Source organism: Branchiostoma belcheri, unplaced genomic scaffold, assembly GCF_001625305.1.
Source record: "Branchiostoma belcheri isolate BF01 breed outbred unplaced genomic scaffold, Haploidv18h27 scaffold124, whole genome shotgun sequence".
Taxonomy (NCBI): Eukaryota; Metazoa; Chordata; class Leptocardii; order Amphioxiformes; family Branchiostomatidae; genus Branchiostoma; species Branchiostoma belcheri.
The window spans coordinates 365,292-378,669 of record NW_017802647.1 but is presented as its reverse complement, the minus strand read 5'-3'; the positions used below and the strand labels follow the sequence as shown (position 1 = coordinate 378,669).

At 39.1% G+C, this 13,378-nt stretch overlaps 1 protein-coding gene and 1 pseudogene across 1 annotated transcript in view; both read left to right on the top strand.

Moving 5' to 3' along the window:
• The window catches only part of LOC109463304, a 13,346-nt gene extending 11,626 nt beyond the window's left edge, over positions 1-1,720 (top strand). The window contains exon 7 of the mRNA XM_019760052.1: positions 381-1,720. Within this exon, the coding sequence (XP_019615611.1) occupies positions 381-543 (163 nt within the window). The 3' untranslated portion in view covers positions 544-1,720. The remainder of the gene's footprint in view (positions 1-380) is intronic.
• A 163-nt stretch (positions 1,721-1,883) lies between these two features.
• LOC109463282 lies at positions 1,884-3,077 on the top strand (annotated as a pseudogene).
• Positions 3,078-13,378: the final 10,301 nt, after the last annotated feature.

Below are 13,378 nucleotides of genomic sequence, written 5' to 3'. Positions count from 1 at the left end.
CTGAATCAACTCAAAAATACTCATATTTTGCCCCCAACAGTTGAGGAAATTCCTTTTCTTCCTAGTTGTTACAGTTTTTTCCATCTATCGATGCAGTGGTTTGATTAAAAGTTCAAAATTTATACTTTAAATTTTAACCCAGCCTTTTTTGTTGACTTCATGGCTCATATTGTACCATTTGGGGCTATAATAGGATGCCTAGACCTGTTTTTATTTTTATTTTTTTTCGCCCTGTCGCTTCATATTTTTTCAGAAAAAATCCGAGAACCAACTAATTAAATTGGTGTGGCCTAAGTATGTGTTTTAAACAAAGCAATGAGTGCCTCTCTGCTACTGGTCATTGATGACATTTAATGAGTCTTGCCTAACTTTCTTTACAGACCTGCAACGACAACATCTGGTGTCCCCATGGCAACGGTACCTCAGACAGCCAATAGGGGACCAGCACAGGTGTCAGAAGGCAGGTCCTACTTACCACCACCGGCGTATGATGAAGTGGTGAAGTCTGCACCTCCCAGGGACAGTGGAAATGATGTGGTATAGAAAGGCTATACTGGACCGGGGTTGCTAAGTGTCCTTGGGTACAGACATGTATGATTCAAGAAATGTAGTCACAAGAATGCCAGTTTTCAAGCCTTGTTCGCTGTGACATTTGTAAAATAAGAAGTTATGAATTTATCGCTTGAAATAAGTGTATGTATTGGTGGCATCTTTCTTAAATGTACAACACAATCCAGCAAGAGTAATACATAGTAGTATGTTTTATAAATCTCTATAGTACATATATGTACAAGATATTTTGTATTATGAATGTTATATATTTTGCTTTTGTTGATTCTCATTGGCTGTACATATCTGACTGTAACGTTACATAGTCATAGCTCGTTAATTGACAATTTGACTCTAAATACAGGTATACGTAGTTTCTGTTGAGTTAAGATATCAAATGAAACACAGAGGCTTTGATAACAAAACACACTATAGCTTAATCTGAGAGTTTGAGCCATGAAAGATGTCCACTATTGTAGAATGCTTTGTTAATTGGTCATTATTTTTATGCTGTTGCTATTGTTGTTGCTGATGATGTTTTTGAAACACAGAAGAGCTTTTAAATAAGTGATAGAAAATTCTATGAAAAAATGATGCATGTATATTGGATTCGAAAATAATGTTAAGATTATGAAGATTTTAAGATTATGAAACACCAGTTGCATATATTTATGTATTTTTGTCGATTATAGAACCACATATGCATTATCTGCATGTCCTTTGGAATTGTCTTATTACTAATGTCAAATTTTAAGGTCAACAAGTGTTTTTCTAGCCTGAGTCCTATTTACTCTCTATTTGTGAGAGGACAAAATAGACTCCGCAGCTAGATTATGTTTGGATGCCAGGCTACTAGCGTTAAGGTGACATGCTTTTTTTGTACAGTTTTGTAGAGAAAAATTCAGAAATAGTTTTTAATGAGCTTAGGTTTGAAAAGAATGTGATTACATGTATTTTTACTTGGGTTCAAAGTAATTGTCTTGTCTACTGAAATAATTTAAGATGATCTGAATGATCTTCTTGATAACTTGATGGTATTTTCATGTAAGATGATTTGATGTGAAAACTGTGAAACATTATACATGTATTATAACATATGCGACAAATCATTGTTCACCCAAGGGTAAAGATACAAAGTGCAGTAGCAACAGTTTGCGTGCACGGTCCAAAAGCGCCCAGAAGCGAATAATTTACAAAGTACACTGCTGAATATTGCTGGTTTACATGATTGGCATCTGGTCGGTTTCGCGTCTCTGTGTGCATGTTATCAACAGCAAATACAGATATATCTCGTTATTGTTGCGATAGCCTTCGTGTTTTACCATTGATAATAGCAGTGTTCCGAGTGTGCGGTCTTCTCGGGGAAGAAAAACTGGCCTTTCTACTCATCTCACAAAGAATCTTATCGCCCGCGTGATCTGCGACAAACGTCCTTGACCTGATACTACCCTGTAGGAACCAACAAAACAAACATGGCTGACATCAAAACGCCCAAAGAGAAGTACGTGTGTACCCTCAGCCCAGCTCTGCAGCAGAAGGCAGAAGCTGAACTGAACGAGAAGCCGGCAGGGAGGGACCGTGACATCCAAGCACTGCGGGACAAGGTCACCGCCCGTCCCGACCTCAACGCTTGCACAGACGGTGTCTTTCTGCTACGTTTCTTACGGGCGAGGAAGTTTGACTGTGATCGTGCATTCAAACTGTTACAGAACTATTACCGAGTTAGGACCAGTACTCCTGAGATCTTTGAGAACCTTCTACCCTCAGCAGTACAACACGTGCTGGAGAAAGGCGTGGTCACGGCGCTACCAGGGAGGGACAGGGAAGGAAGGAGCGTCATCATCTTCAGACCAGGGCGGTGGGACCCTGACGACTGGCCCATATACGACAACGTGAGAGCAGCGATTCTATCCATGGAACTGCTGCTCGAGGAGGAAGAAACGCAAGTGAGCGGTGTAATGTTTGTACAAGAAGAGAGCGGCGTCACAGCAAGACATGCGTACCAGGTGGGACTGCGGTACGTGCGTACAATCACCAACATTTTCCAGGACGCCTTCCCCGCACGTATCAGGGGTGTTCACTTGGTGAATGAGTCGTTTCTGGTCGACGCCATCTTTGCCATCTTCCGGCCGTTCCTGAAGGACAAACTCAGGCAGAGGATAAAACTACACGGCAGAGTGTACGAGACCTTACACGAGCTGACGGGTACCGAAGTCCTCCCCACGGAGCTCGGCGGACAAGGCGGCCCGCTGGATGAGATGGCCAAGCAGTGGACGGAGAAGTTGATGCGTTTTGAGTCTAGATTGCTGGAGTACAACAAGTATGGGGAACATTGATACTCCTGTGCAGCTACACATGGTCTTTTTTATCAACAACTCCCATTGTCCCGAGCCATGGTCTTTATTCGAATTCATGCACAAGAAGTCACAAATATTCACAGTATATCAAGGTGTCAAGCTATGTCTTATGGGCTGGGTTCTTTCAAAAGGCACGATCACAAACTCAATGTTATGTATTTTAATGTGCGAATAAAGAAATAAAGAGACGATAATAAACATTTACTAAGGTTCTACTTTTAATGTATAATGTGTGACTGACAAGCCGGGTTGTTTGCGCGAACGAAAAATAAAAAAATTGTACACAAATAGGGCTCATGGTTAATTTTCTAAAACTTTTTTTTGTGTGTTTTGCTGTCTTACATGTATAATTTTTGTTCCAAACGACTGCCCGACCAGGCCCGGGGTTGGGAAATGTGACCGCGCCTTTAGCGAGATACCAGGCCATTTTATTGAATAACTTTTAAAAATCTAAGACTTGTTTCGCCAGAAGAATCCTTTCAGTCACAAATTGCGGACGTTACGGTTATATTCGGTCATATCATGTACCATTATGATACCAATATAATAACTTTGTGATGTTGTGGTTGATCCAAAACATGTTGAAACTATATATATATATGTTACATATTTTTAGTTTAACAATCGTCGATAAAGAGAAATGAACACTAATAAAGATCGAAATACTCAAATGTAATATTCTACACGTATGTCGCGTGAAATTTACTGTCTTGTTGTACATAGTCATTAGAGACGTATTCCTAGAGGCATTTGTCGCCTGTGTACATGTATGTTTGTAAGTTGTCACCTACTAACTAGAAAATGTTCTTATCACAATCAAAAGATAAATGGGTTAAACAAAGATCATTTATTGGAAAATTACTAACGTGTGTTTTCTCCTAAATTTAAATGAGGACAGAAAAATTGAGATTTTCGAATTCGTAAGATGAAAGCCATAATTAAGTCATCGTATTTTTCAGGCCTGCATGTGTAGTGATTTCCTATTGGCCTGTCATTTATCTTATGTTAACTTGATTATCGAATTCAAATTTTGCTCATGATTTACAGGTGGCGCAGGCACATGTGCGTGAAAGACAAGTTTCCAAGATGGCGAGTGCACATGGAAGGGAAGAACGAGCGGGTAAAAATTCCGCCCAGGAAGACGCGCCACGTCCGCTTTGGAGGTAAGCTGTACTTTAAGTTGTCGTAGATACTCTCCGGACTATTGTAGATAAATCTCGTTTCAGTTAAATGAAGCAAAAAGATAGAATTTCGAAAATAAGCTGCGGCAACTGTCCCCCACGAGTTAACACTGTACTGAGTTAAGCAACCGCTGGGGGCGCATTTGTGTGGTCAAGTGAATGTATACTGTATCTCCAGTCATGCCAGTATTGGATAAAAAGGCACCGTGTAGGCCAAGCCACTTTTAATTAGTGACATAGGTCAATAAACTATTCAATGAGGGTAAAATCAATGATCCTGAAATAGAAGCACACTTTTAGTGCAGATTTACGAAAAAATACTGGACAAAACCTCCGGCTATACGGCGGACACTACAAGTATGCAACCCCGGTAAAAATTTTCTATATTAATAAATCGAACTTTTATTTCGATTTATTAATATAGAAAATTTTTACTTCTTTCATATCAATTGCTGTGCTCATGATGAGGTATCCCTGTATTTAAGCGTGAATAACATACACAAAGAGACGCGAGGCCAGCCAAATATCAACCCGTGCGTGCAAAATGTAGTAAACAGTACACCAACCGCAACCGAAGAGGTGCACTTTGTAATAAACCGCTGAGGGGCGCTAGAACGTGTGACCTCTGACCTAGTTTCTGAAAGGTGGAACGTGCTTTGTTGGTCCTGTGTATTTTGGTCAAATTCTATGCGTTTCAACGTAAAAAAAGTGTTCCGAGGCCAAGAGCAGGCAGGAGGGACACGATGGAGCCGGTTTTGCAGAGGATGACATGGACAAGGTGATAGATTTGGAAGGAGGGGAGACAGACGACCGGTAAGTTTGAGTGGGGAGGGGGGCGGTAACAGAGTTGTTTATGTATCAAAGACCATATCCAAGGTAATGATATACGTCACATAGTGCTCATGAAGGTAAATTTGTCGGTAGAAAAGACACCGAGAATCCACCACAGGTTTAAAGTACTGCAAGAGAGGCGGTACCACTGTTGTTTATCCTGGAACAAGTCAGGACTTTTCTATGCATATTAACCAGTTGTTGAGCGGTAAATTATCCCAAACAGACTCTAGAACTTGACTTGTTAAAATCTGAGATTGGAATTTTGATATTTGTCGTGTAAGCCTAAGAAAAATTCATGACAGCCAACAATACCTGAATATGATAATTTGTATGCCTTGTTGCTGCTACTGAAGCTCCTGCATGTTGTTTATACAGATTCTCATATGATTCAGCACGGAGCTCCAAACCAAGGGAAATGTTTTCAGAGGTACCGTTAGTTATTTATGTCATCAGTTGTTTTTCGGGAACACAACTTGGGAACAAATAACAACAAATGACTGTGGCATTGTGGTCCTGGGTTTCAATGAATCAATCCCTTGCAGGTCTGTAGAACTTTCGTGAAGGGGCATCTTAAATTTTCATGTGTATTGTCCTTTCATGACCGTCATGTTGATCATGTTTCATCAAGTTGAAATCTTATTATGTTTACTGAAGGAAAACATATTTGCAGAGTTTCTTCTTGCTCTTCTTCTTCTCCATACAGACCTCAATGACCTGAACCAACGTTGTGCCTATTATATTACCATGATAATTTGTGTTGGGATGGGTTACGTCATGTTACAATTTTATAGCAGGAGAGATTTAGACTCCTGTCTGACCATATACTTTTCTAGAACCTTATACGTTGATATAATTGCATGTGTGTAATGATTGTTAAAAATGAAATCATGACAGTTTCATTGACACGTTTGCTTGTGATTATGGTTTATTTGATACTGATACATATTGACACATGTAAATACATATTTGACATGACCTGTTTTCTCCATATCTCTTATTGCCGTATGTAGAAATTATTGCCTAATTGATGTTTTATTTCAGTGCATATGAGCTTGATCTGTTTTTCAATGCATGAACTGATATTTGAAATATCATCGTCTCTGATATTTTAATATCTAAGCTAGACTAGTAAGTAATTTAATGAATGTCAACATATTATGTTGTTGTTTGGATTATGATACCTTATGGCTTATACTGACTTGTTTGAACTCACCAACAATGTTCCATGTACTCTTGCCCCAATGAAAGCAGTTTTGTAAGAAATGTTGTGAATGTTTTGATGTCCTACGTGATATGTGAATATTGTAAACATTGATCCTTGGTGTACAAAACACATGTATGTACATGTAAATTTGGCATAAGATTTTTCTGAATGTTTATTTCTTTTACACCCTAGCATATGGAAAGCTGAGACTGTACCTGACCATGTTCCTGTGCACGTGTGGCCTGTCTGTGTTCCTGTCCATATTCCCAGAGCATCTGTTGGCTATCCTGTGTATACCTGTCCTATTCCAGGATGATTTGCCTGTGTGTGTTCTTGAGGGACCTGTCACCTATCTACAAGACAAGAGAACATCGGACCATGATCGTGAGTTGACTTTTATTTTTAGAACTCTTTCAAAAATGGGGTCTGCATGCCGCAATGCCTAAGCACTCGTATTAGATTTGCATAATGCGAAGTCAGGTCTTTATGACCAAATGTTGAAGCTAATCTTTGCATTATGGGTAAAGCGTTAAGCCTGCATGTATGAAGCGTAATACCTGGTCGCTGCTTTGCATACTTTTGCGCCTTGCCATGTGAATTTTGCATAATTTGAAGTAAGTCAAATTGTGTTAAGCATCCAGTCTGCACAAATGAAGAATAAATCGTGGCCGCTGCCTTCCGGAATTCAGCGCAAAGCGTAATTGGGACCTCCCATGCAAACCCCAAAAAATGACAATGAAATATGTTGGAATAAGGCAATCTCTGCAATCCTCTTAATTTTTATTTCCAAACATCTGATCATCCAAACTGGCCCTCTCTACTGTATATTCATTGTCGTTTTTGATTGAAAGAGTTCACATTTTTATACTAATATCTAGTTTAAGTTTGTGACTAATATTTTTATGCATTTATGGTGTAGAACACAGTACATTTCTCTACTAGGAAAGCACTTAAAATATTGTCTGTTGTTTCATTCTGTATACCAATAGGATATGTTTTCAAAAGCATTTGTGATCAAACTGTTTTCCCTGAAAATACTTTGGTCACATAATGGTTGTTGGAAATATGTCCTATTTCTTTACAGAAGAGGGAAAAGGCAATGTTGTACTTTCTTTCTGTAGTGTAAAATGTACTACAGGTAAGCTGTGTGTGATGTTTGAAAGGGAGAAATTGAGTTCTGAAATCAGCGAAACAAAAAATCACAAAGTTAAAGTTTTCTTTTCGTTAGGATTCTATAGTCGGTGAAGGTTAGACATCCAGATAATAAGATATGCCATAAACACTCAACATTTTGGAAACAGTCAGAAGTTTCAGGTAACACCCACTGCCTTTCGTCAGTGACTTTAAGAGAACGCAGGAGAAATGCAGGTTTATAATAATTTTTTAATTTTAAATTCTTTACATGTATTTGCAAAATCACGCTTTACAGTCAAAGATACTATTCGGTACAATACAATAATAGGAGACAGACAACTACGGTCTGGAAAAACGTATACTTCTACTACTACGCTTGCTATTAATTATTATGAGGTTTGACTTATTCTTTGAAGGCGGTGGATAGTGAATAGTCCCACATTATGCATAATGAGTGGGTTTTGTGATCTTAGTAAAAACATAGTCTTTTGATGATCTTCTAAATGAGGAAAGGATGGAGAAATTGTGGTTACTGTCTGAAATAATCTGTTTCTGTTGGTCTCATAGTGAGAACACTGGCTAACAAAATGTGTAAGTGAAGACAGGTCCGTAGCATTCTAATTTAGTTTCTAAACAGTAGACAGCATAACTCATAACTAAACAGTACATTGAATAAGATGTAGATATAAGCACAGTGAGAGATGTCTGTTAACACTTCTAAACAGTCGTATACAGTGAGAGGTTGACACACAATTAGGATTACTAGCCAGCATTTCACGGAAGTTTAGGTTGTGTAGCTTACTAGTACTGTGAACAGGCAGTCAACTTTTGAATTCAATCATTGCAACCACATATATATATATAGTTTAAAAAGTACTGTAAACAGTTTCAGTGTGACACAGGTAGCATTTAAGGGTAGTTGTAAAAGAAATAATCGTTAAAATGTAGAATCTGATGTAAATATAGCGAAAGAATTTTTGAGGCAATAATCTGAGGAAATCATAATGTAGTTTTGTTTCGCTGATTTCTTTTAAGTCTTGTAGACCCCAGACTTTGTTATAACTGTTGATGGGCTTGTGGCAATACTAACCTCCTGTTGGAAAATTCAGGGCTCGTCTCATGTTGATCTAGTAGAGTTTGACAGTTCAATCAATGTTTTGCGCTGACAGACTTTATTTGATGAGCTTGAGACTTACTAAGGCCTGGATTTTGGAGCAGGAGGTTTGAATTGTTACAATATGTTAACAGTGATAAACATAGTTTGATTGAGGTTTATATAACTGCATGACAAAACACAATTCCTCTCTTTCCATATGTTCTGTCCTTCCAATTCTTGTCCCTGGGCTTAGCCTGGAGGAGGAACTTCTGTCCCAGGGTTCAAACTTACACATGCCTCGACTCTGCTTAGTAGACTTGTTGATGAACAACTTTGTCCGTCATCAGGCCTACTACGCTAAGAGAGGGGCTTTGTGTATTTTTGTTCCCCTGGCCCGGAGGTTTTCTCCTCTAGGCTTTGACGCTAGGTTTGGTTGCTTGGTGTATATAGGCCTGTTGTTTAAGTTCTCTCACCTTTCCAACACTTTGGACCCTTACACTTAAATTTGGCAACACTTTTGATTTCAATTTTCCCACCAAAAAACTTTCACTTTTTTAATAGTTAATTGTCTGTTGAATTGTGTGAAAGATATTATGTTGAAATCCTGCCAAAACACTTGGCATAATTGGGACTCTCAAGTAGATATTTAATTGGATTAAAGTTTTCCCGCCAAAAAACTTATATATGGGGATCCTGACCTTTGACCTCTACTCACTTTCTCTGAACACTTAGCCACCACACTCCTACTAGCTACATCAAACCACACTCCTACTAGCTACATCAAACCAAGTCACACTGTTCCAATGCTTTGGACCTTTACTGTTACACTTACTTCTCCAAACACTTTGTGACATTCACGCTATGTCAGACCAACGTCCCGAAACACTTAGTTACTTAAGTGACACTTTTCTGCCAGAATGATTGTCATTCTACTGGTCAGTCAATTGCACAGGAATGCTGGTGTGTCGAAACACCGTGTCTCCACAAAGACATCCCCAGGGGAGCAAACTTCTGTGCATTGCTGACAGTAGAGAGACAATCATTCTGGCAGAAAAGTGTCACTCAAGTAACTAAGTGGTCTGACATAGCATGAATGTCACAAAGTGTTTGGAGAAGTAAGTGTAACAGTAAAGGTCCAAAGCATTGGAACAGTGTGACTGACTTAGGAGGTGGTTTGATGTAGCTAGTAGGAGTGTGGTGGCTAAGTGTTCAGAGAAAGTGAGTAGAGGTCAAAGGTCAGGATCCCCATATACTAAGTTTTTTGGCGGGAAAACTTTAATCCAATTAATTATCCAACTGAGGGCCAGCATTAGCTCAAGATTTGGGCAAGTCTTTAGCTCAAAAACAACAATTTTGAGGCAATTTGATGTTCAAGGCATTGTAAGAGGAGCACAGAAAGGGTGCAATTAAAAAGCAGAAGATAACAGGCTAAGGTAAGGAAAAAAAGTTAAGTGGAAAGGTGTGAGGCATCGGAAAAAAGTGTGATGTACCGTACAAGTTTGGAACCACTCCCCAAACACTTTGCTCAATATGGGGAAAGGGTGAAGTAAAGTCTTCAAAGTAAAGAGAGATGTGAGTAAAGGTCCAAAGCATCAGAAAAGGAGTCCATCAAACACCTTTCGAGCAGTACCCAATGACGGACATCGATCAGTGTTGGTGCGTAGTCACTTGAAAGTCGTGTCTCAATACCCTGTACAGCAACGATACAGTCTCATATGTAGCCTATACTATATACTATACAAAATTCCTGGTCACCTCTCTACGGAGTGGAATCGTACAAATCACGCCCAGTCTTGAATTGTGAGAATCGGTCTGGATTATTTGAGATGGCCGAAGTGTTCTCAAGACTGGGCGTGATTTGTATGATGCCACTCCGCAGAGAGGTGGCCAGGAATATTTGCCAGACTATATGAGATTGTGTATCGTTGCCGCACAGGGTATTGAGACACGACTTTCAAGCGATGTCCGCCACTGGATGCGGTCAAAAAGGGTACAGGGTATACCGGTAGCACAAATTTCCAGGCACGGCTGGAAAGGAGTTTGATAGGGGTGATAAAGTGATTCAGAAGCATTTCAAATTAAGAAAGTTAAGTGAGAAGGTGTAAACGAGAAAATGAGCATGGTGGTCTGGTATTCTTCTCTGTGACTAGGCACATACAGCAAATTACCAGGTTACTTGAGACAATTTGGGGCTAACCGTAAAACATTTCAAAACAGTCTGGATGCAAGAATTTTGTCAATTGGCAACCCTACAAAAAATACCTTAAACACAAATCTTGGGAAACCATTTTAGTCATTTTGATCCATCAACAAAATAAACTGGATGCTCAAATGTTTTAATTTGCAATTATAGCTTTGTTGCATGTCCACACCTAAAAAGTAAATGACAGAATACGTGTACTTTCCAGAAAATTGTTTATATTTAGTGCAGGTTTACTGTAAATAATCACAAGTGGAATATGAATTTGGTTCAAATTACTTCAGAACGAACATGTCCGAAATTTAACCACCGTGGAGTTTGACAGTGAAGGTCACAAGCTATCAGTGTTGGGAAGGGAAACTGTGCAAAGCAGACTTGGAGGGTACGGATAGAAATGTATGCAAGTGTGTGTACTTGGTTGTATTGCTCAAATAAACTATACTCACAACTACGCCAGCCTGTGTCTTCTCTCACTGCTTTACTAGTCAAAATCTGGTCCGTCTTATTTGGGTCAACTGGTTTGCTGAGCTGTCATCTCGTTTGGTTTGAACCATCAGGACACGTGACCTTCGGGACACACCTACAGATATGAATGGATTTGTTAATGGTGAATCACAACAATGAATGACCACTAAAGATAGTGATAGAAATAGAAATAGCACAACTGGACGATCGATTTGCTTGAATACATGTACAAAATCCTGGGCTCCAGAAAGTTGTCATCTATTGCGATAAGCCTGAGAATTGTGAAATGCCTCAGAGAAATATAACATGTAAATTGTGAAGTGCTGTCTCACCCGTATAAATTCTTCACTCTGTGTCTTCAGGTCAACTGGTTTGCAGAGGTCTGGACAGAAGTCGCCCGTCATCACAGGTTTCTCCCAGTCAGGACAGGAACGTCAAGACTACTGCTTATACCTTAGAAAAAAAACACACATAAAAACAAGGCAATAAGTGACTAAGTAAAGATGATATGAAAGTGTATGTGATTGGTCCTTTTCCTCTTTGCCTAGAAATGTTGATGAATGCTCAATATATAAAGCTGTTTTAATCTGTTACTGGTTTTGTGTTATTAGTACAAAGTCTGAAGTCTGAGAGAGTTCCAGTATGATAATAAGAAAGCATATGAAGTTTTTTTGCAGGAAAATCTCATCAGATAAATTAAGTGCTTGGAGCAACTGCTTCAATAAAGAGTGTGTGACTAAGTGTTTTAAGAAAGTGTTGAGTGGAAAGGTCCAAAGCATCGAAAGAGGAGAGCAAGAAAGTGTGACGTACCGTGCAATTAAAAGCAGAGGTCAAGGATGAAAGGTGAAGGCAAGGAAATGAGTCTGTGAAAGCAGTGGCAGATAGAGTAATTGACCGAGTTTAATGGAAGATTTAACAAGGTTGAAAGAATGAAGTGGGTGTTAAAGGAGAGAAATGGTTTGTTTGTTTGTTTATTTATTTAACCAGGAATTACATGTCGCCTATTGGCGGTTTTCAAAGATTCCTGGGGGGATAACCCCAACAAAACTACATGACATTAGAATTACAACAAAAGATTAAAGATGAACTAACAAAGGTCAACTAAAAATAGATAAACTTATCGTGAACAAGATGAAATCGTAACTAACTCATCAACAATTGTTGTGCTGCTATACAAATAAACGATGTACATGTACTCACAACCCCTCAAACCCTCGGAAGACGGGGAACAACAGACGATCGCAATAAACTGGACAGTGAGTGATTACTAGTTGTGTGTTATGTTTTAGGGTTCTCAATAAATCAGAAATAAAAAGGTAAGTCAAAAGGCAAGTTGTCTCACCTGTACAAACTCTTCAATCCCAGTCAGGACAGGAACGTCAGGACACACCTAACTTAAAATGAATAAGTAGTGCAATGCCCCCAAAATTAAAGTACCCCATTGGTTCAATGGATAGATGTACACAGTGTTAAAAGTACATTTGTACATTTGTAGTATGTATAATATTGCCTCTCATTTCTTAACACATAGAAAAAATAAAGTTGTATAGCATTGTCTCACCTGTACATTCACTGTGTTCAACTTTCAAAGTCAGCTGAGCCCTCATCTCTGTCTCCAAATTACCTCATCTGGTCCACTTTTCTCTTGTCAGGTTCAGACAGAAGTCCCCACTACTGTATCATTCAGCAGCCACCTAACTATATAGATGTTAAATGTTACACACTTGTCTCAAATAACACCAAATAGCTCCAGGTAAAATGCAGAATTCAGATTTTTCTCACCTGATATTCCTCTTGGGTCTTCAAATCATTGATCTTGTCCAATCTGTCTTGTCAGGTTCAGACAGGAGTCTTCACTACTGCATCAGTCAGCAGCCACCTAACTATACAGACATTACAACTTGTCACACATTCTCAAATAACACTAAATAGCTGCAGGTAAAATGCAGAATTTTTATTTTTCTCACCTGATATTCCTCTTGGGTCTTCAAATCATTAGTCTTGTCCAATCTGCCAAAAAACAGTTACTCAAGCAACTGGATATGATTTTGAAAACGTCAGACGTTTCAGCTAGTATCCACTAGCTTTCGTCAGTGACTGAGAGACCAGAGGGGAAAGCAGGTTTATATACACAACCTGTTGATTGATATGCAAATAAAGTGAAGACAAATTTTTGGAAGTCGAAAAAGGAACAAAAGTCAGACAAGTCAAGACAAGATGATGCAAATTAGTCTGAAAGCTCCTGTTATACAGGACAGGAGCTTAAGTGTTGTCTGTCCTCGGGGCTGGGAGTGCCAAATCCCAAGTGCCGGAAAGAGGCAATATATGAAAGAATGTACAACCCCACCCTCAACAGGG